This window comes from Strongylocentrotus purpuratus, unplaced genomic scaffold (assembly GCF_000002235.5).
Source record: "Strongylocentrotus purpuratus isolate Spur 01 unplaced genomic scaffold, Spur_5.0 spur5_contig_840, whole genome shotgun sequence".
Lineage (NCBI taxonomy): Eukaryota > Metazoa > Echinodermata > Echinoidea > Camarodonta > Strongylocentrotidae > Strongylocentrotus > Strongylocentrotus purpuratus.
The window spans coordinates 1,225,874-1,250,825 of NW_022145547.1; the positions used below are offsets into that span (position 1 = coordinate 1,225,874).

The following is a 24,952-nucleotide window of genomic DNA, read 5'->3' on the forward strand; positions in this document are numbered from 1 at the left end:
CCTTCTTCTTCTGATTCTTTTTATTTGGTTTCATTTGGGGAATAAGTCAGAATTGACTATTTGTATTACATTGGTAGTATGTGATCGAGCCTAGTCGCAGGGCTGGGTCTAGGTGTACCCAACATAATGAGCACACACAAATCACGAACAACATTTGAACAATTTTTGTACTTATTTATAAGTGAAAACAACATAGTTAATCAAACAAAGTTATTGATAAAAGTAAGGGAGAAACAAGAGACAGTCAATGTGAACCATTTGAATGAAGATGTGAAAACTGTGAAAATAAAGTGAGTGCAAATTTTCCCCAAGAAACCAGTTAACAACATCTGTGCAAGATGTGAAATGAGTTTCAAAGAAAATATATATACCATGACACCATGACTAAACTGTGAAATCACATGTAAAGCATACACCCATCAAATCACAGTACAAACAAGCCCATTAATCTAGGGCTTTATATGGAAAAGAGCCCTTGATTATAAGCGAAGCATCTCAGCAGACTGGGGCATTTTTTCCTTTTTCATACAAATAAAGATAAAGCAAGAAAGGTGTACTATTTGAGATTAAAGAGGTACTGTGATTCAGAAGGATTTACTTGATTCTAAATCCCATACTTCTAATGGATTCTTTATAGTATTAATAATATATAGGATTTTTAAGGCGCCTAATCCACTTAAAAATTAAATGCTCAACGCATAGCTGAGAGTTCAACATTTCATAGGGTTAAAATGGCAAGCTACATGTACGTGTAAAGCACATGCACACCAAGGATATACAGTGAAACCTGTCTATAAAGACTACCCAAGAGACAAGAAAAGTGGTCTTTATAGGCAGGTGGTCTTTGTATACAGGTGCCTATAGTACATGTTTCAATGAGAAACATTTTAAAGGGAAACAAAAAATGTGGTCTTTGTAGACAGGTGGTCATTAAAGTAGGTTTGACTGTGCAACGGTTATCCTGATAGACCTGATTATATAAAACAGAAGAGAATGTACATTCTTAAGCTGGGGTAAAAATAGTGGAGCACCAAGACCGGAGTGTCAAGTCTGACATACATGAGAACTATACATGAACTTACTTTTATTATTAATATTACATGTACAGTCTCCTAAAGAGATGGACCATCTGGTAGAATAAAATATTTTGCATATGAAGGAATTGAAGACAACTGTAAACTTTTTGTGTCTTGCTGTATAAGTTTATGCAATGTACATTTATCAAAGCTTACATGCATACATATATGTGTACTTTTACAAGAAGGCCTACGTAATTTCCATTTATAAGTAATGTAAAGGGAAGTTGAAAACACTTAAAAATCAGCAATTCACATCATATTCATATGCAATGTTTTAAAAGATCAATATAGTGTTCAGCTTTTCACTAACCGAGCTGCAAAAGAAAAAAAATACAAGAATGGATTTACATGCTTGTACATGTTATTTCCTCTCTTTCAAAGTAGCCATAGATAATACACCGGCTTACTAACATATATTTATGGATGTTCCTTTCCTGGGGACCTAGTGAAGAATTATTCCATTAATCTGTTATTAATGAATGAACTAAAATACTCAGAATCCAGTCTGCATATAATACTTGTTGCTATAAAGGGTAAGCTTTCAGGTTTTTAAGAACAACTTATGTATAAAAAGCATGCATTAAATTTGAATATGTTAGTGAACTAGCTTATTATATAACTCTTGGCCATTTCTGGTATTCCCAAATATGGAGGAAATTAAAGAAAACAATGAGTGACAACGACAAATGTTAGAGAGTGAATAAATGGGTTTTATAGAGAAGTAGATCTCCAAGGCAGCCAGCCATAAACATAGAAAGCAGAGTGCTAGCATCTTAAAGGTAGAGTCACTGATTTCTAAAGATTTTTTTTTTAAACTCTCATCAAACTATTGAATAACAACGTCAAAGAGTTGATTAAAATATTAAAGGCACTGATTGTCTAAAATCTTCAAACACAAGACTTTATGTTCTTGAAAAGTTATATTCCTTTTTCATTTTGTTCTTCTTCTTATCATCAACAATACCTTCAAGATTCTTGTTTATTAAGTTATTATGGTTAAAAGAAAACTCCACTAGGACTACAAGTTGCTTTGAATAACAAAAAATCAGTATAACCAATTGGAAAAAGTGAAGAAAATCTCCCACTTAAAATGACAAACACCAATTTCACAAAGGGGTATAGATAGAAAAATTTGTTGCTGTTTGCAGCTGTAATGTCGTGTATGAAATTCATGTGCAGGGAACATGGGCAGCGTTCCACGAAACCGTCATAAGTACAAGTTCCCCTACATTCGATTGAGACGCGTGTATTGATAAGCATATCAATAGGATGTTGGTTAACTTGTACTTATGACAGTTTTGTGAAACAATGCCCTGGTTGATTAGAGATAACAGAATATCACAGGGACATGCCAAACCATGACTTCCAAAGCTTTCAAAATTTGTCATTGACCACATGTTGTTTTTTCTTCAAATTTTCATCTCTAAGTCAAAGTAACTCAAATTCTTGGTGAGCTTTGCCACAGAGTTTGACCTTGTGCTCAACAGTGATACATGGATTAGATTGCAAAGTGGGATATTAAAGGGTGAGCACTTACTTGTGTAAGTATGCGTGTCTCAAACCTTCACTCGTGTCAGAGTGGGGGATACTGAGGAAATACAGGCAAGTATTTATTGTCAACACTGAGAAGGTGTGCATAAGATAAGGAGTGCTACTTAAACACCTAGCAGGGCTTCTTATTTCTTATTTGTTCTAAACCACAATTATCACTTTAATTCTATGCTCTTGAGTATGACAGTTTGATGGTTAGAACTATGGGATGAGTACCTCAGTCAAACTTATAATGTAAAGTCTATCCTAGTCATAAAGGTTGGAAGTACTACTCTCTGGTTGCTGATAATTACAATTTGCTGTGTTTCATAGCAATGTACTAAACACTAGCTCTCAATAGCTAATTTTTGTTCCTATATTTCAGAGACTGGTTTGGTATCCAGACAATACCATGAGATAATTTGTACATACTAATATGTTCTACTACAACCACCCGCCCCAATGATTATGGGAGGTGAAATTAATGATATGAAACCAGAACCCAACAAATATGTTAACCCATAGACGTCTACATGAATAATTTGATAAAATTGTCAATAGAAATGGTAGGAAGTGCCACCAAACATACAATACACAGTAATTTGGTATTAGATTGGGGTCTCACAGCAATCAAACGAGAATTAAATTGGTGTTTCACAGCAACCAAACTTGAAACTAGATGTTTATCAACTCAGATTTTGTCACGGCAGTAATTCAAACATAGTTTGTTTGAAATTAAGTGTGCAAAATGATAGGAAGCTCACACCGATTATCACCCAATCGATTGAGAACCACTCTGTGAGTATGGTTAGAACTTACGCTGTCAAACTAGGAGATATCTATACTTCTGAATTTCACAAAAATCACATGCCTTATTACACAATGAAAAATATCATGCAATTTCTTGCTCACTAATATTATTATGTATCAGGCTATCTTCTTCTTTTAAGAAATACATGTAAAAAGTCCTACATACTATATGGAATCACAACATTATCAAGGCCTTTGATTACTTCCATGATTAAAAGGACAGGGTCTTACTTTGAATTGTAGTCTCTTCTCGAGTCTCCTTTCTCACTGTTATCTCCTTGATGCATGACGAGACGTGATGCAGGGAAGAGGTACTCGTTCAGTAGACTGTTCAGTAGTCTCTCACCTGTACACATAGAGAAACCAATGGATTAATCAAGGAATATTTAGTACGAGAACGAATTCATATGCATTAAAATAAGCAACAAAGGGACATGTGGTTGCACTGGTACAGGTGCATTTAGGTAACAGGGGATTTAAAGATAAAGTTGAGTTCTGGTCATGCGATTGCATTGTGAAAAAAACTGTTGTGGATCCGATTAGAAAAGGTTGATCATCTAGCATATAAGTATTGGTGTGTACTGCAAGGTTCTGGAATAATCAAAATGATAAGAAATTTGGCCCAGTCTGGTAAAGTTACAAGCACTGTACACAGAAAGATATATAAATCTGTCCCAATTTTTATGTAACATGCCATGATTTTCAGGGAACATTTTTTATCTGATGTTTTTCCGCACTTGCATTATACAATAACGCTCTCAAATTATTGTTCACCTCTTCCCAGAACCTAAGTTTCTCTTTAAAGAGATAAAGAGATCTTCCAATCTTCCAAACGGTTGTTTAGTGGTCTATCACCTTTCCTAGAGAGAACCCACTTTGATTGATTGATAGCTATCTATTTCATCTGGAATGTATTTCCTTTCAAGTTGTGCTGATTTATGTTTCAAACAAGTCAGAATAAGGGACTAGAAGGAATTCTCAAAGTTGCATTTGTGCAGCTGTTAAACCGTTCTTCACTCGTTATAATACCTCGTTCTATTTGGCAAATGGAAGGCATTTAAAAGTTCTTGCCGTAATCTGGAAATATGTGAATGTGTATTTTCTCATTTGAATTTTTCTGCTGAATTTGTTGTCAATTACACTTGAATGAATATGATGCATATACACCAATTCAAGAATCCTTGAAAAATAATCTTACCTATTTTCCTCTTGTCGACCCCCTCACATGTGAGTAGCGTCCTGATAAGATGAAGATGACCTGCTACGATGGTGTTATCTGTACTAGATAGGTTCATATCCTCAGAGTCTCCAGGCTCAAAGTTATGTAACCAGTCGATCTCATCACCAAGCATGGACACGATGTTGACCTTCAAGAACTTCTGCTCATTCACTGTAGATAATAAAAGCATGGAATCATAAAAGGTGGAAAATCCATTTAATTTTCTTTAAAATAGTCTTTGCTAGACTTATGCATAACTATAAGTTCCCATTGGAGTCTCTGTTTGAATCGATCTGTAAATGTACATGAATATCATACATAATAATAATATAATAACAATACAATATTCATAAAGCGCATAATAAACATAAGTTTCTGTATGCGCTTTACAAGCATAATGATGAGAAATATAATCACATAAAAGGAATCAACACAGAGAAATAGACAAATCTTATAACTACTAAAATGACTATAAACTTAACATAGTAAATAACATAATAAAGAGATAGCAAACCATATGCTACAAAGGTGTGACTATGATGTACTTGCCCCTCCGATGTCCCCCCCCCCCCCCCCCAACACACACCAGCATGGATCTATCTCAAGAATTGAATTATAGCTCACCCCTCAATCCCTCCAGAAGACGGCATCTCAACTCAAAGTACTGTGCGGACTGGTTCAGTATTCTGCATAGGAAAAATATCAAAACCATTTACTTTGAGAATAAATAAATATGTATTGGGTCACATGATTTCAATCCAAGTACAAATCAATGACATTACATCTAAAGATACCTCAAGGATAACAAATACAAAAGGATCTAAAGATAAACCATCAGTACATAATTTTGTCCAACCTACATGTACGATGACACTTATTGAGTAAATTTCAGCATGACAATAACTATATATTTCATAAATGGAGCCAACATATGACAACAGCTGGTCACGGTTGGCTCGGCTCAATTCACAAATGCAATTTTATTTCAATGCCCAATATCATTCATTCCAATTCAACTATCAATTCAATTCTATTTCAATCCACCCAATAACATTCCTTTCAATTCAATTATCAATTCAATTATTAATTCAATTTTGAATTCCATTCCCTGAATTGATGTCATACCTTTGGTTAGCTCCTCTAACCAGTGAGCTGGAGGTCCAGAGAGGCACTCGGGCCTGGAGGAGGACCTGGAGCACAAAGTCCCGAGGATGCAGGATCCTCACGCTCTCGTTACTGATGCTGGTGGAGGTGAGGGTGTAGAACTGGTCCAGGGCTGCACCCCTCACCTCAGGGTGGGGCGAGGAGAGGAGGATGTCGATGATGAAGTCATTCACTCCAGGCAGGGTATATAAGGCACCTTGGTGTTGGAGGTAGAGTTGAAGACAGAAATATTACAAGAAGAATATGCAGTCTAGTTTGGTGAGTATACATGTACACTCACCCACCAGTAAAATTTAGATAATCAACTTTTCCCATTTCCTCTTACTATTACTCTTCTTTCTCTCTTTTTCCAAATTTCCTGGTTTGTTACTGCCACTCACTTCATTTTTTTTAACCTTTCTATTTTAATGTATGTCTCTGTCTATCTGTCTGTCTGTCTGCCTGTATGTCTGCATGTCTGTCTGTCTCTCTCTCCCTCTCTCTTCCTATGTGTCTTTTTGTCTCTCTCTGTCCCTCTGTCTCTCTCTCTGTCTCTCTCTCTGTCTCCCTCTCCCTCCCTCCCTCCCTCTCTCTATCTCTTATCATCTATCAGTACCAACCTAGGTTATGTGTCCTAAGCTGGAGACAAGCTACAAGTAGTTCCAGAGCTTCCCTGGCTATGGCTGCATCTTTCCCACTGACAGCCGTAGTATTGAGACAGATCCCAGCATGTAATACCTGAGACTCGCTATCATGACTGGATGAACTGTTTGTACTCCCTATAGAAAACAGAAACATGAGGAAAAGAAAACATGAATATTTTTATTCAAATCTCAAAAACATATAAATCATCTAAGAAAGACAATACTGAGACACACAATATTTGTTAGTATATTCATTCCAAGGTATTTTTACAAATCAACGACTAGAAACAAATCTGACAATGGGGTGGATGGGGAGGTAAGGCATTTCTCTGAATAGATATATTAGTTGCTTTTTTGCCAATTCAGTGGTTGATACCACATAAACTACAAGTGATGCAGTTCAAGGAAGAGCTTGAATTCTTGTTGTGTTTCTGGTGACTTGTTGGTGGCTTTTGACCATCAGGACACATTAAACACAAGGTGTACACAACTTTATTAAAGTGACGGTCAAGGCTTAAATTGGAAAAGAATGGGAGTGCAGAAAAATTATCAATTACTGTCACTATTTGACTAACCTGCACTGCTATGCCTACTCCTCCTACCGATGCCCATAGCAAACCCTCCACCGGCCACCTCCTTGATGGGTTGGCTAGCGCTGGCTAATCTTAGCTGACCTGCAGCCGCTGCCCAGGTAACACGCATAAGACAGGCGATCATCGATGTGAAGTCATTGGCATTCATAGTCTAAAAGATAAAAGGATATCATTATGATATTATTGTGTGAGTTGAAAGACAACGACTACATGTAGCTTCCCTTGGTATAAAGTCATGGGTATTCATAGTTTAAAGTATAAAAGGACAAGATCACAAGTGGAAGCCAAAGTTTATGACCGACTTCACCATAATATGGTGACACTATCAATGTACATTTTGTGTGCTTGTAATGACCAGAGTATACTACTAGGGGGCGTTCACAAAGCCCTTTTTCAATGACAAATAACAAAAATCAGTGACAAATCTGCTGATAACCAATCAGAAGCAAGGATTTCAGTAGCTTATAACACAAATTGTCATTTGTCATTGATGACAAGTTTTGTGAAATGCCTGTCATGATAGTCCTTAGAACTTCATAAACAAAGTCATTTGATAACACAAGATGAAGGCAGTATAACTTTTAAATAAGTTTATCCACAAGTTTACAAATAATCTCTTTGCCTTTGCGAAAGTAAAACACTATAGTAATACCTCAGAAAGCATGCAGAAACATGTAAAGAATGATCCAGAAGAAAGTGATATTTGGCAATATGCTTTCTCAAAACTCTCTCGACTTTCATTTCGCAAACTCGCCTGAATGACTACCATTGCTACAAACAAGCCTTCCCTGTTCATTGGCCTCTATGACTGACATTGACTTAAGCCGTCCATACCATCACGGGATGTATGATGGCTTCTGTTTCACAATGGCTTGCCACACCTTCCTATCTTCTGTTAGCCTAGTGGCTTTCATCATTATTTTCTTTCATCTTACAAATTTATCTACATTAACTGCCTAATGCTCTTAAAGGTAAAGACCAGTTATGGTCATGCGATTGCATTGTGAAAGAAACGTTGTGGAATCGATCAGAAAAGGTTGATCATCTAGCATCTAGCATCTGCAAGGTTCTGGAATCATCAAAATGATAAGAAATTTGGCCCATTCTTCGTAAAGTTACAAGCACTATACACAGAAAGATGTATATGGGACTACCCTATATCTCTCACAGACCATGAGAGAAACAAATTTACCAAATATATGAATTAGTAGGCGGTTTCCTGGCAAATTTTTTATCATCATGTATTAGTCAAAACATATTCTTTCACATGATTGGTAATGAGAGCTTCCATTTCATTTTTTGAAATTGGGGTGTTTCCAATAGTGGTCTTTACCTTTAACTAAACATCTGTCTTGCCTACCTGAATGACGGTGATTGCCACCGAAGTGCCCTCTCTATTTGCTAGATCCCCACTGGCCTCTACGCTGGATATTCTTTCTAACAGACTCATCTTACGAGGTGAGCTTCCATAGCTAGATGAGAAGACAGTAGATGAATCTGCTCCAGAGTTATCAAAGACACTGCTGTCATTGAGTGACAGATCACTTTCCTTGAGATCAGTGGTCGTCTGTCCACATAGTAGAAACCTAGTTGGTGTGACAAGAACAATAAGAACTCTGAACTCATGCGATGCTTTCCAATTTAAGATTTTGAATGATTAATATACATGTAGGAGGAAATGATCACCATACTCAATCTTCATGATACAAGTAATCAACATTATCATTAACACAACCAATATGATGATCATCAAAACCATATCCATCATTATCGCCACCACCACCATAACTATTATCACCACCATCATCATCATCATCACCACCGCCATCACCATCATCAACAACACCACCACCATCATCACCACCATCACCATCAACATCACTATCATCATCACCACCACACCATTATCACCACCGCCACCATCACCAACAACACCACCACCATCACCACCAACATCACCACAATCATCATCACCACCGCCATTACCATCAACAACACCATCATCAACGCCACCACACCATTATCACCACCATCATAACCACCACCACCATCATCATCACCACCGCCACCACCACCACCACCACCACCATCATCATCACAATCATCATCATCATCATCATAACTATCATTGTGAACATCATCATCACCTTTAACACAATCTAAGTCATCATCATTGTCATCTCCATCATCACCATCATCATCAGTGAAGTAACAATACTGCTACCACCATGTCCATCTGTAATATTCCCCTGTCAACCCTTCTCACCTTGCTAACTGTAGACATATAGAATAACATCCCCTCCTGGTCTCATCATCAACATCTTGTGGAATGGAATCTTTCTGCAAGGCATTTATGACTAGACTCAGACCTCCTGCATTGAGGAAGCTCTCTCTGAAGTTCTGTGCGCTGGTTTGGGTACCGATGTCTTCCTGCATTGAAGGCATCAGCTTGCTACTCAGAACCTGTGAACAATCAAATACAAGAGGACATTTAATTGAATTGAATTGAAATGGTATTTATGAAAGAAAATGCTGTATAAAATATAAAAACAATATTCACTGTCTATCATATGATAAAGCTTGATGGTGTCCTTGATTTCAAATTGTTTTGAGGAAACCAAGAATACAATATTGACTAATTCAAGCAATTTTCACTTTCACTTTTTTTGAAGATGAAGTTGCCATGACAATTTGTGTTTTCTCCCACTACAAATAAAAATTGGAAAGTTTACAAACAAACTCTCTGACTTACACAAGAAATCACTGATTTCTAAACTAAAAATCAGTTTATGTAATAGTTGTGTTGTCAATAAAAAAATACACTGATATGCTTAAACTACAAACTCACAACGGAGCCAATCAAAGTTAAAGGAGGAAGGATTTGGGGCTCCAATTATCAGATAAAATAAACTGTACCTCAAGGTTGTAGAGCACTCTGAATGCTGACATGCCATGTGTACTGTTAGCTCTGAACAAACCCTCTAGGGTTGCCCTGGAAGAATCCTTGTTGCTTTCAGACCCTGACGTTTCTCCACCTAGACTAGTTACATTGTCTGAGGTCTGTGGGAAAAGAATCATAAGGTAATATTATAATAACGATGATGATGACGATGTTGATGTTGATGATGATAACTATGCAGTTTCTTGTGGTGGTGGTGGTGATTATTTTACCTGACTGCTAAGAAAGCATAAATGCTTGCTAGTAAGCAACCAGATGGCCGACGGCTTTAGGTCCCACATATTGAAGAAGAAGAAGAAGAAGAAGAAGAAGAAGAAGAAGAGGAAGAAGAGGAAGAAGAGGAAGGAGAGGAAGAAGAGGAAGAAGAGGAAGAAGAGGAAGAAGAGGAAGAAGAGGAAGAAGAGGAAGAAGAGGAAGAAGAGGAAGAAGAGGAAGAAGAGGAAGAAGAGGAAGAAGAGGAAGGAGAGGAAGAAGAGGAAGAAGAGGAAGAAGAGGAAGAAGAGGAAGAAGAGGAAGAAGAGGAGGAAGAGGAAGAAGAGGAAGAAGAGGAAGAAGAGGAAGAAGAGGAGGAAGAGGAGGAAGAGGAAGAGGAGGAAGAGGAAGAGGAAGAGGAAGAGGAAGAGGAAGAGGAAGAGGAAGAGGAAGAAGAAGAAGAAGAAGAAGAAGAAGAAGAAGAAGAAGAAGAAGAAGAAGAAGAAAATGATGATGATAACAATGATGATGATGATATCAATGATGATGAAGAAGAATAGGAAGAAGGCAATGATGATGATGATGATGATGATGATGATGATGATGAAGATAATGATGATAATGATCATGATGATCATGATGAATATGATCATGATGATGATGATCATGATGATGATCATCATGATGATGATGATCATGATGAATATGATCATGATGAATTTGATCATTCACAGATAAAAAATATTTGGTGCTGAGTCAATTAAATTGTGTGTATCAGAACCACTCATGAAAGTCTCATACATGCAAAAGTATCTTGAGTATTAAATTTAGAGTGGTCTCGTTCTAAATGTAATGCATGATGTAGTAATGTTCCATGGCCCCTAAAACAAGAACATAGAGAAAAGATCCTTGCACATACTGTATAGGTATGTTTCCACAGCGTAATTTTTTTAAGGAGATACAGAATGCTAGCTTACCTGTCTACATATAGAATCCAATGATTCCGGTATCGATGGATCCGTGGGAATCATCATGAGAAGTTTCCGAACTCTCTCTGTTATCCTGTAAATTTATTGAAACACAACTTTCATTTAACTTCAAACTTCACATTTTGACATGCTTATATAAAAATAGTACTGAATAGGGAGAAAAGGTATGTACTATTGTAGTAGTACCCCAAAGAAAGTATATTTGATCATAAATCTCTTACATTGTGTATACTTCTTAACTTGAAGAAAGACAAGTTGATCGACATCCATATACCTGAGAGTGATATTTGACTTTTTATATTTATCTAATCCATCTCTTTATCTTTTCCTTACATCGTAATAAATATTGGAAACACAAACCTGTACAAAGGCTTCACAATTTATTGGTAAGATAATCCGTCTTGGAACAGGGTATTTGACTGTTTCTACAGATGATCCATGTTAATATTTATCTAATCAATCTCTTCATACTTTTCTTGCAGCATAAATGAATATTGGAAACACAAACCTGTACAAAGGCTTAACAATTTATTGGTAAGATAATCCGTCTTGGAACAGGGTATTTGACTGTTTCTACAGATGATCCATGTTAATATTTATCTAATCAATCTCTTCATACTTTTCTTGCAGCATAAATGAATATTGGAAACACAAACCTGTACAAAGGCTTAACAATTTATTGGTAAGATAATCCGTCTTGGAACAGGGTATTGGACTGTTTCTACAGATGATCCATGTTAATATTTATCTAATCAATCTCTTCATACTTTTCTTGCAGCATAAATGAATATTGGAAACACAAACCTGTACAAAGGCTTAACAATTTATTGGTAAGATAAGCAGTCTTTGAACAAGAAGATATCACACATGCACTACATCGGCACATTGCACTCTGTGATAAAACAAGGCTTTTTTTTTCCTTCATTATTTTAGCAGACAAAAACCAAACTAAACAATGTTATTATCAAAATACCTTGGTTCATCTATATCGGCAGTTTGATAGAGCATGTCAAAGACTTGACCACCAGTTGCCATGACGACACCAGGTAACGAACGCTCCAGCTCAGACTGCTGTCCAAAACTTGACATGTTCTAAAATGGAAAATCAGAAGAAGTACTATCATTATATGCAAATTCAACTCAATTAGTGAGCTGCAGTTGAATCATTTTCTCATGTCAAAACTTAATTGAAATATAAAAGAGAATGATGCATGATTCACTGTATATTAAATTTTGTTGCATTCTACAAGCCCCTTATAAAACAGAATAATTTGCAACTGTTTTAATGGAATTTCTTTTGCCATACATAATAAATGGTAAATTTGGAGGAAAATAAGCTTACTTGCTCCTGAACTACGGAACAAAGGATTGTGTGTGAAACTTTTTTTTACCTTGAAACTGAGATATTTAATCATTATTTACAACGATGAATACAGATCCCATCTACTTTACTTGCAGGCAAATGAGAGAGTATTATAGTCTAGTAGCTCCAATTATTTTCCCCACACTATGGAACATACATAGGAGTGTGTGAAGCTTCTGATTTTGAAACTGAGACGTTTCATTTCTAATAACGATACTGACTACTGACCTCATCGATGCGGGCACTATTGCTGACCGTTGAGCTGACCGGTCCATGAAGCTTGATGTTAAGATCTTGCTCCTCATCAAACTCAAGTTCAGATAACAGCTTCTGATCCTTGGTAGTTAGCATCTGTAAAGTAAGTACAACGATTGAAGGATTAATCCACGTTTGCTAAAAAGCAAGATATGGATAGTTGGTTAGCTTCCAAAAATTCATTTGGCCCAATACGGACTAAGTTTAAAAGGACTGTACCTTAACAGAGTAGTTTACCTGTGAGTTAAGTTCATGTAAATGCTTGTAAATAAGCTCTAGAGATCTACAGCGCTTGAAGTTTGATCCGATGCACAAGAGGACAGATGGGTTACTCAAGGGATTAGCCCAAGTGAACGATAGTGATTATACACTTGTAATTTCCTGTACACAAAGCCGACAGTCTTTCACTTAGGTCACGAGAAGTGACTATGGATAAAATGCCTTGCCAGGGCACAAAAGCATCAGACAGGGGTTCCATCCCTTAACCCTATTTAGCTGGGGGGGGGGGGGGCTTTAGCCCCCCTCGACATTTTTCGCGATAATTTTTTTGACGCGAGAAAATCTTGCACTGAAATTTTGTGACTTTTTTCTTTCAAGTCGTGCGCATCTTTTGAAAGAAATATTTTCGAAAATCGAACCTACCATTACAAAGTCACGTGTCCTTTTGTCTTTGCATGTCAGCCCGAAAATCGCTCATTTTTGTGATTTGTGAACAAAACATATGGAAATCTCATTTTTCAAATAAAGAGATAAAACATTGGTTATTTGGTCTTGTTTATAGTTTAGGTGTTTATTTTGGGGTCAAAATAGTTGAATTATAGTTGGAAAGAAAATAAAACAACAAAAACAATGAAATAATAAGTTTAAAAAACAAATAAATACATAAGAAATTATCAAAACAATAGATAATATAAGGAATAACCCTGGTTATTCAATTTTTTGTGTTGTATTATTATTCCAAATGGTCTAACAAATATATGTAGTGAAAAAGAATGCTTAAATATGAATAATGTCTGACTTATGGGCAAAAATGTGAATTTTATGACCTTATTTGCATAAATTACCATAAATATGCAAATGAGTAAATTTTTCAAAAAATTGAAATTACCATAGTATTCTATACACTTCACTTGACATGTATGCAAATTTTCGCGGCGATCGGTCGTTACACGGCCGAGATCATAGGGGGGGGGGGCTTTAGAAGCCCCCCCTCCCCCCCCCCCTGGACTATGCAGTTACAAAATAGCCCAGGCTAAATAGAGTTAACTTCTTGATTGTTAGCCAAGTGATAGAACCACACAACACAGTGGTACTGACATCACACTACTCCTACTTGGAGTAAGAGTGTGTATAGGATCCTATAATAGGCAATTAACTACTGTTGGTGAAGGTGATGGGACAAACTATCACTTTCGAGGCGATCTGGATGTAGCTATCTTTCCGAAGCGAAGCTGAGGAAAGATAGCGTATACATTCAGATTGCCGCGGAAGTGATAGTTTGCCATCGTCTGAAACCAAAAGGTGATTATTTGCTTTACAGTGTACAGTGTATATTCCACATTGGAAACATTTCACTTCTTCCTTTTTTTCTAGAGCAACAAGTCATCAATTAACATCTAGTAAACGGTGTACAAAACGTACAGTGTATGCAGTATGATGGTGCAGTGTGACCATAGCTCGCACGTGACCACAGTTTGCATACTAACACTAAACGTGTTTAAAGAGGAGAGCAATACGCAATGTAGATGATTAAAGTGTGTTGCAGTGTGTAGATAGGACTTCTATCTTCCGTGAAAGTGCGTTGCACTGTGTAGATAGTAGCCTATCTACACAGTGTAACAAACTTTTTGCTTCTCCCAGCAATTCTCGCTACCCTAAATAGGAACGAAAATCTCGAAATTCGCGAGACGAGGTAATTTTCACTCTCTCGGGTCGTCACTACAACTTCCGGTATAGAGTCCCATCCCGCTGGCGCTAGCGCCTGTGTTCGCTGTGCAGAGTTTTCACGCACGCTAAAATCGATGCCAATCAGTGTAATTTGTACAGATTATAATATGCAATGGAAAGCTTCGGGCAGAATTAGTGACTTTAGCACAAAAGGCCGTTAAACTCTACCGTGAAAGAGAGGGTTGTGATCACGAACGCCTGCACAGGAAGCTGTAATGTCGAAAAGCTATCCCATAATGCAATGCGCGTTTTCAGGATTTTCCCCGGATCTCGGCAGAATCGCTATTTGGGGTAGCGAGAATTATGGGCGAACTATCTTTCATCACGTGATTTACTTTTGACCAATCGTAGAGCAAGATTCTTATTATGTGGAATATAAAAACCTTTATCAATTCTATGAAGACATTTCTTTTCACCACTTCATTAACAATCAGAATCACGAGCCCAGTGCATTGTTTTTTCTTTTTCTTAAAATGCATAGAGACATGCAATTTTGCCTATATGTTATGCGCTATATAAAAATGTTTAATTATTATTATTATCATTAAGAGGTACTTACCAGGCGATCATGGGCCATAATCTGTACATTGTCTAGTGTTGTCTTGAGACGCTGTGCTATCTTGTGTCTTACACTCTGTAATGTTTCATTGCTGTGACCCTGCAATATAAAATGATTACATCATAATTAATGAAACATCAATAAATAAACATCGTGCAATTTGAACATATCTAGAAAAGCATATTTTGCTAGTAATAGTATCTATAGTGTAGTTTGTTATACAAGTACGTCCAAAATCGAAATGTCTCGGTTCAAAGGCACGCTGAACTAAACTAATGCAAACAAAGCGACAGCTATATGTTTGAATATTACAATTGAAGTCCATTGAATTCTCTGTGAAAAGCCTCTCAAAGAAATTGGATTAGTGTTGAAAGCAAATGTGTTAAGAACACACAAGTCTCCTACATTAATTTTCACTTGCATAAGGACCAATCTCCAAGATAAAGATGTAAAATGGGGGCCCAGACTCTGAAAATCATATTTCAAGTATTCAGAAATTTTTATTTTGGTACAATAAAAGAATCTATAGGATTTAGCTCATAGCCTGCCATAAGGCTGCATGCACGCTACCGTTATAGTGCTTTGTACATGCGGGCGAGCCATTGCTTCAATGCCTGGTGCATGCTTGCACGCATTCGTAATAGCAGTTATTGTTCATGCTCATTGGACTGTGCTGTGTGTTTTGCACGCGCTATTCATAGAACCATCACGTTAATCAGATTATCTCAAAATAAACTTGGCACGGAGGGATTTGGGGCTTGGCACAATGGGGATTAGCCATGTGGCATGATAAGAGTTAAAAAATAGAATTATTATCTTACCACTATAACAAACTCACTACGATGCGAGTCTGTACATGTGACATGCATTGTGATGGTATGACCCTGGAAGGATGCACCATGTGGAAGGATTGTGCGTGGTGATGTGAACTGATCTTCAACAGTCACGACGTAGGTCTCCGCTAGCTGCAGAAGCCTCTCGATTTCCAGTAGCTTACCCGCCCTGTCATGATGAAATAAATGAAACTCCACTAAAACAAATAGTACAATAAAATTAATGATCTGAACTTGTCCTCAACAGCCACTAAGTAGGTCTCAGCTAAGATAAGTATAGATTATGGAGCCTGTACTGCCTTCCCTGAATATACATGTGATTTTTCAAAAAAGTTTCAGGGAATAACCTTTTTATCATCTTAGAATTAGTAGCTACAGTACATAGGTTTTTGTTGCTTAAAGGAACCACTGTATTTCTAGCAATGTTGTAGTTTACTCAGCCAACCTTCGTAATTTAATCAGCAGAATATTATTCAAAATTATAGTAATGTGAACTGGTTTAAAAGATCAGAACATAGATCTTTGCTAGACGTACAAGCCTCTAAATGTATAGTTGCTGACCTGCCCTGTCATTTTTCAAAATGAAGAAAACCAATCATGTGCATTATAGAACCAGTCATGAGGAATATAAGGTTTTCAATGTCCGGAAGCAAAATATACAACATTAAGATAAAGGATCTTCAAGCAACCTAAGGCATTTTATGAGTAACGTTTACAAATTCTCTTACCTTGATGGACATGGTACAATGGCTGCCTCGGGCACGGACACTGCTGTCAACGTCTTAGTTGCCATAGCAACAGCCTCTGCCATGGCTGTACCTTTGACTGCCATGTACGCCAGCTCAAGACGTTTGTAACACTCGGAGATGAAATGCTTATGAAGATCAAGCACATCCTACATGGCAACAAATCATAAAAGTTGAAAATGAATTATTTTTTTTATAGGGAATATTATTGAGGAATTTGTATGATAATATTTTATCATATAGCAAAGTTTGATCTACAAGATACCGATTCAAATTGTCGACTTGGGAAACATTTTTCTATTGAGAAATAATTTATTGGCAAAAAATACACATGAACAGAGACTTAGTTCAAATCTTTCGAAAAATGCCAATACATATGGAATTATATTATTTAGTTTTGTACTTTCAAGATGGTGCCAATTTCTGGATTTTTATGTTCATGTTTATTTGCCAAATAGCAAAGCATTCAAAATAAGCATGAGGTGAAAAGATATGTTTGTGTGCTTTCTGCCAATGCATCAGGGCTTGTTTTATAAAACTTGTTATCAATCACAAGTTACAAAAACTGTTATAAGCTACTGAAATCAAGGCATCTGATTGGTTGAGAGAAAATTTGTCATAGAAGCTTAACATTTGTTTTATGAACCAGAGCCCTGGTATATGTTTAGGGTTCTGAATTCAATGTTGTTGAGCCAAGACACTATCGACCAAGGATCTTTTACCTTTTTAAGTCTCTGAGCTAGATTGGTATAAGACATGCTCATGATCTGTCTGATAGCCATCTCAGCGATGGATTCGTTGGTAGACTCTAGAACCATCTTCCACATGAAATCAAGGCCAAACAGGTCCAGCTTCTCAACAATCTGAAAGAGTAAGTACCACAAGAGAGAAGAAATAAATGCAGTTTCATTTTCTGTCATCAAATGGGTTCAAACTAATGTGGATAATCAAAATCGGATATGAAGTATGGATAATCCTAATGATGAATCACATAACTGATATATATAGAGGAGCTTGCTTAAAGAGAAGGTTGAGTTCTGGGGAGAGGTGAAAAATAATTTGTGAGTGTTTTCATTGTTATTGTGCAAGGGTGGAAGAACATCAGAGAAAAAAGGTTCCCTGAAAAGCATGGCTCTTTAAATGCCTTCACAAGGAACAAATTTTCTGTTTCCCTTGAAAATGGTTTCTCATTGAAACATGTACTATAGGACCTGTACATTTATTTATTTATTATTTATTTCACATCTTTAAAAAGGGTAGCCCGATCAGCATGAGCTGGTTTTCATCAGGGCCCTTTACAACATACATGGTTCAATAATAATGTCAATCAAAACAACGATAAATGCACATTATAATATGAGAGATAATTCGGACATGCAATAAAAAGGCGATACAGTACATTTCATAGTATACGAAGTTCAAATTAAGATAAGGTATGCTATAGATATTTATAAAATTGTTGCGAATATTTCAATGTTAAAAAAAGTTTACCGTCACCATTGAGTAATTATAAAATGTATACAATTAAATACTTTCCCAGTTTATAATTAAAACTATTGTAAACAAACAACAACAAAAACCCACAATTAAAATATATATATATATACATGTAGTTGACATTTGTACGCAATAACACATAGTATTAGGTTAAAGTTAAAACAAAGTATGGTATAAATATCAAAACAAATTATTGCAATATATTCCAATGTTAAAAAAGTTTGCCGTCACCATTACGTTATACCATATATACTATTAATACTTTCCCATTTAATAATTTAAACTATTAATTATAAAAACAAATAGTTGACATATTATGCACATAAATATAATAACATGCATATGTTAGTATCATAATCAATTCATAACATGGTATTGCTTAAGTACATGAAATACAATTTCAAAGATTCCTTGATTGAGGTTTAAAAAAAAAAAAAAAACATCAATGATAATGTTGTTTAGCATATTGATAAAATAAGTAAGCAAGATTCATTATTGGCGTGTGCTAATTAAAATAAAATGTTAAAGGAGATTGCAGCATTCATATTGCACGGCAATGAACAAGAGCGTTCCAGACTCAGTGTGATAAATTGCTTTTGAATACGTTCAGATTGGGGGAGAACCTGGTTTCTATGGGTAGATTATTCCAGAGTGTTATTGCAGAGTTTACAAAGGAGCACTTAAAAAATTCTGTATTGCACCTATTGGATTCCAGCTTAAGTTGATGGGAATTACGTGTCATGCGTTGTGCTACATCATCATGTAAAATAAATTTGTTTGCCAATAAGGCAGGTGCAAGATGGTGAACACATTTAAATGCCATAATCCCCATTGCTCTTGAATACAATGCCTCAAGTGTTGACCAATTAAGTTGTAATAAAACCTCGTGTGAAGGAGTTGACCACGAACATCCAGATATAATATATGCTGCTCGTTTATGTAATTTATTTATAGTTTCATAATTATGCAGGGATCTATTTGTCCACACAGTGCAGCAGTACATAGCATGAGGTAGAATATAGCCCCAGTATATCATACTCAGATAATGTTTATTGAACGTGCCTTTGAGTCTTCTTAGAATACCTAATTTCTGTTTCATTTGTAAAGCTACTTTTTCGACATGCTTCGAAAATAAGAGATTGCTGTCTACTATAACACCGAGGCATTTGTACTGTGTCACACATTCAATCGGTGTTGTCTTTATACGCACATTTAAATTATTTTCGTTTAGCGTCTGTAACTTTTGCTTCGACCCAATAACCATTACCTTTGTTTTAGTAGTATTCAATAGAAGTTTATTTTTTTGCGTCCACGAATACACTTCATCTAAAGCAAGATTTAGTTTCGTTTGGATCTCAGATAATGTTTTGCCTTGTACCGACATGGTCGCGTCATCTGCAAATAAAAACATGTCCGCACTATGAATACTAGTGGGCAAGTCATTAATAAATATCGAGAATAACAATGGCGCTAAGACAGAACCTTGGGGTACACCGTAATTAATTGTTCTCGTTGATGACTTTTTACCTTTAATAGACACAAACTGGCTCCTGCCTCCTAGATAGGACCGAAACCATTTTATGGCTCTATCCGTGCAACCAACGTTTTTTAACTTCATTAATAGAGTTGAGTGATTCACTGCATCGAATGCCTTCCTCATATCAATATACGCAACACCGTTTAAGTTGCCTTTGTCCACGTTTTGGGCCCATAAATCTACCATACAAAGCAGGGCAGTTTCGCATGAATGGTTGGGGCGGAAGCCAAACTGCCTTTCTGTTAATATCTTATTTACTTTTAAATATTCTTGAAATTCCGTGTTCACAGCTTTTTCCAGTATTTTGGATGGTATGGACAATAACGAAACTGGTCTATAATTTTCAACGCTGAGTTTACTTCCAGCTTTATAAATAGGTTGGACTCGTGCGATCTTCCATTCATCAAAAACTAGATGGAACTTCGACTGCGCGCAGTCGAAATGATGCCTCCGTCATAGAGCAATTTTACAAACCAAAACAGAAGAAATTGTTCAAATTCAAGTTCAATTGAAATCCATTAACAGGTTCTCAGAATATCGTGATTACAAGCAATTTCTCATATACATATATGACCCTTTGATCTTTGACCACATGACCCTAACATCTACTCAGTTCATTGGCTCTGCAAGATGTCCCGAGTTAAATAGTAATCCATCTGTCAGTTCTAATGAGAATGCGTTCACAAGCTATTTTTGCATACATAATGAGCCCATGACCTTTGACCTTTGACCTCATGACCCAAGAATCTACTCAGTTCATTGGCTCTGCAAGATACATACATGATCTAAGTTTGGGAGGAATCCATCAATCTGTTCTAATGATAATGCGATCACAAGCTATTTTTGCATGCATAATGAGCCGCATGACCTTTGACCTTGACCTCATGACCCCAAAATTTAATCAGTTCATCGGCTCTGCAAGTAACATACATGACCTAAGTTTGGCAGGAATCCATCAATCGGTTCTTCAGATAACGCGATCACGAGCTGTTTCAGCATACATAATGAGCCCTATGACCTTTGACCTTTGACCTCGTGACCCCAAAATCTAATCAGTTCATCGTCTTTGCAAGATACATACATGACCTAAGTTTGGCAGGAATCCATCAATCGGTTCTTCAGATAACGAGATCACGAGCTGTTTTTGCATACATAATGAGCCCTATGACCTTTGACCTTTGACCTCGTGACCCCAAAATCTAATCAGTTCATCGTCTCTGCAAGATACATACATGACCTAAGTTTGGCAGGAATCCATCAATCGGTTCTTCAGATAACGCGATCACAAGCTGTTTTTGCATACATAATGAGCCCTGTGACCTTTGACCTTTGACCTCGTGACCCCAAAATCTAATCAGTTCATCGGCTCTGAAAGATACATACATGACCAAAGTTTGGCAGGAATCCATCAATCGGTTCTTCAGATAACGCGATCACGAGAACGGGACGTACGTACGGACGTACGTACGGACGGACGGACAACCCGAAAACATAATGCCTCCGGCTACTTCGTAACGGAGGCATAAAAATTCCCTGATCCAAAGATGAATTAAGTATATAAGTAAGGCTTTGTATTACATTTTGAGAATTGCATGCAAATTTTAGTAATTTTATTGAAACATCGTCTGGGCCGGTGGCTTTTTTAATTGGGATACGTTCGATTTCCTTCATAACAAATTCATCTGTTATAACTGGGAGATCAAACGAATTGACTGGAGGAACGGTATCAACAGTATCGCTGTGTACAGATGGTTCACTAGCTCTATCAATGGTGGAGTTGTTAACATCATTTTCAAAGTTAAGAGGATTAAACATAGTATCAACTGCGTCCACAAAGTAATTGTTAAAGTGATTGGCTATCTTCTCGGCATCAATTACTTCTTCACCATCTACTTCCAGTTTAAGGTTACTCTCTTTTTTAGATGATGATATGAGTTTCAAAGTTTTCCACATGGCGTTAGGAGTTCCGCCGTTCTCATGGAGTAGAGCATTTATATAATCATTTTTGGCATTTCTGATCATACACGTAATTTCGTTTCTTAATGACTTGTATTCTGACCAAAATTCAGAGCTATCGGGATTGCTAGGCTTAGTTGCCATTGTGTAAAGCCAATCACGCCTATTCATGGCCTCTATTAAATCGCCAGTAATCCACGGGCACAACTTGGATCTAATACGTTTACTCTTTACTGGTGCGTGCTTGTTGACGGCACTTATGAGCAAGTCAACCCAACATTGCCAAGCATGATTTGGATCCTTATCATTTAAAATCTCGTTGAAAGGCAAGTTCTGTAACATGGTGACAAAATTATCATTAGAAAAATGTCTAAAGCATCGATACTCAATAATATTATCATCATTCTTTTGCTTGGCCCTTGCATATCCAAAAACAGTGAATATTAGATAATGATCACTTATATGAGTCTTCACCACTCCCGTGTGTTGGTGTTCCTCTGGGATGGATGAAAATACGTGATCGATCAATGACTTTGTGTGGGGCGTAACACGGGTGGGTACACTAATGAGTTGATGTAATAGATTAGTATCCATTAATGACAAAAGGGCTCGGGAAAATGGAGTGCAGATTTCTGGTAATAAATCACAATTAAAATCACCAATAATTATGATTTCTCCTGCATTCTCACTGATCGAGTGAATTATTTCAGATAGCTTATCAAAAAACTCATTTGGTGAATTCGGAGGTCTATAGACAACTCCCAGATACAAAGGATGTGTTTGTTTTTGTTTAACTTTGACAAAAATTACTTCTAGTTCATTATCAAGTTGACTAATAACTTCGAAACTTATATTATTTTTTACATAGAGCGCTATGCCTCCTCCGTGTCTTGATCGATCTTTTCGAGTTACACAAAAATTATCTAATGATATATCTAAATCCGTAATTGTGGAATCACAATGTGTTTCTGAAATTGCAACAATGTCAAATGGATCGTTACCTAGAAGAATTTTCAGTTCATCCATTTTGTGTGGGAGAGAGTTTATATTTATATGACATATCTTTAAACCGGTTGAACAGAGTTCCGGAATCATGCCATCAACAAGTTCATAATATCCTTGTGTATTTGTCACATTGTGTCCTTCATTTAGTTCACTTTCATCCTTGGAAGCTGTAGTTTTTTCAATTTGCGTTTGTTTCTCATTGATGTTTATTACATTTGTAGCGTTTACATTAAGATCCTCCGCGTGAAGACTTAAATTATCGCTATCATCTATTGCTGAGCTTGACGATTCAGGAGCGTGCGGGCCACCTGCCTATAAAGACCACTTTTTTTGTCTCTCTTGGGTGGTCTTTAAAGACAGGTTTCATTGTATATAGATGACATGTTTGTAATACAGTCAAACCTGCTTTAGTGACCACCTGTCTACAAAGACCATATTTTGTGTTTCCCGTGAAAATGGTTTCTCATTGAAACATGTACTATGGTATGACCTGTACATAAAGACCACTTATCTTGTTTCCCTTGGGTGGTCTCTGAAGACGAGTCTCGCTGTATATCACATGTTGGTGATACCGACCAATATGAAACAAACACAAAGAAATGATAGTTACCAGTCCTGTAGCACCCTTGCGTAGACTGTGATTGTTTGTGTTGATAGACTCAAAGAACGCTCGTACACAGTCAAAGCCCATGGGTGAGAGGTGGGTTGATTCTAGTCTGAGTAGCTTATCCTTGAAGAGCTGCATCTGTGTCTCTGTCTCCAGGTCCGCTAGACCATGACGGAACCACTCATAGCATGTCTGATAGGAGAGGATGGGATCAATCAAGCACATACGAGTCACTTCTAAAAATAATAATAATAATAATCTTGATGTCTTGTTTACCCAGGGTAGCCTCATTAGTATACATACTGTTCTCCCCGAGGGCCCTGCAATCATATCATTACCCAGCTTTAGCCGAGCTACCAATAAAAGGTGCTCAAGCATTCAAGGAATTTCTTCCTACCGGGCACCCATTTACCTCACCTGGGTAGAGAATGGCAAATGTAGATTAATGTCTTGCCAAAGGACATTCTGACACACCATTCTATCCTCTTGTGGTTCGGTTAGATAAGAGTTGGTCTTATGATCAGCCATTTAACTCTTCCCATCAAAGCTAATGTTTTGTCATCTCTGTACACCCTTGATCATCTTCAAAAACAGATAATCATATAGCTAAATGTATGATGTCCCAAATACAACTACCAAGGGAAGCTCAAGGTACCTACAAAGTACCACTATTACCCTAGCTTTACCCAAGCTGTCCTGATGTTCTAGGAAAATTCCAGGAATTTCTTCCTAAAGGTATCTCTGTATATCACCTGGCTGAGAGGCAAAACGTTACATTTCTACAAAATACAATGACAATTTAACCATGACAAGATAAAAAAGAGACAGGGATCTCAATTCATGGGACAGTTTGACTATACTTACCTCTCTGTCTGCCTCACAAGCTTCTGGGTTCGCTACCAACGTATCCCAGATCTCCCTCGCTCGATGCCACTGGAGATAGAGGGCGCCCTCTTGTAGAATGAATGCAAGGAATTTCAGATGGATCTCAACATGCTGATAACAAAATGAAAACATGTGAAAGACAATTGTAAAGAAATCTTGATGGAATGAAGGTAATATATAGTCCTGGTCGAGCTCACTGATTTGGTGAAAATGTTTTTTTATAAGTGCATGTAAGTGGTCTAATCCGAACCTAATAATCAGTTTTCTTCAATTCTTCAATGAGAGGACAACATAGGTTGGGTGTATGTTTCTACATTCCCCACATGTTAAATGGGGAACGGTAGGAAGGAATTCTTTTTATGCTGTGAGAAGCGATATCAGTAGCCTAGCAGTTCCGGGGTAATATTGGGGCGGCTTCAGCACCTTGCATGGTGGATACGTGCGCTTTGAAAATATCCAAAATTATTGTTATTATTATTCATGATTTCCTGTTTTAGGATCAAAACAACAATTATCACCTAGATGAAGGTCAGGATATCGTTTCACGAAACCGCCGTAAATACAAGTTCACCGACATCCCATTGAAATGTGTGTTAATCGCAAT

General features: G+C 37.0%; 1 protein-coding gene across 1 annotated transcript in view; it reads right to left on the reverse strand.

Annotated features, from left to right (window-relative positions):
* The window catches only part of LOC105441437 (ubiquitin carboxyl-terminal hydrolase 24), a 64,902-nt gene that overhangs the window by 20,461 nt on the left and 19,489 nt on the right, over positions 1 to 24,952 (reverse strand). The window contains exons 14-31 of the mRNA XM_030988643.1: positions 24,328 to 24,459; positions 23,467 to 23,655; positions 17,584 to 17,724; positions 16,844 to 17,010; positions 16,104 to 16,284; positions 15,283 to 15,381; positions 12,750 to 12,872; positions 12,132 to 12,250; positions 11,147 to 11,231; positions 9,935 to 10,078; positions 9,285 to 9,481; positions 8,379 to 8,604; positions 7,001 to 7,169; positions 6,402 to 6,560; positions 5,764 to 5,998; positions 5,263 to 5,324; positions 4,618 to 4,809; positions 3,651 to 3,765 (exon numbers count right to left, since the gene is read on the reverse strand). Of these exons, the coding sequence (XP_030844503.1) occupies positions 3,651 to 3,765; positions 4,618 to 4,809; positions 5,263 to 5,324; positions 5,764 to 5,998; positions 6,402 to 6,560; positions 7,001 to 7,169; positions 8,379 to 8,604; positions 9,285 to 9,481; positions 9,935 to 10,078; positions 11,147 to 11,231; positions 12,132 to 12,250; positions 12,750 to 12,872; positions 15,283 to 15,381; positions 16,104 to 16,284; positions 16,844 to 17,010; positions 17,584 to 17,724; positions 23,467 to 23,655; positions 24,328 to 24,459 (2,735 nt within the window). The remainder of the gene's footprint in view (positions 1 to 3,650; positions 3,766 to 4,617; positions 4,810 to 5,262; positions 5,325 to 5,763; positions 5,999 to 6,401; positions 6,561 to 7,000; positions 7,170 to 8,378; positions 8,605 to 9,284; positions 9,482 to 9,934; positions 10,079 to 11,146; positions 11,232 to 12,131; positions 12,251 to 12,749; positions 12,873 to 15,282; positions 15,382 to 16,103; positions 16,285 to 16,843; positions 17,011 to 17,583; positions 17,725 to 23,466; positions 23,656 to 24,327; positions 24,460 to 24,952) is intronic.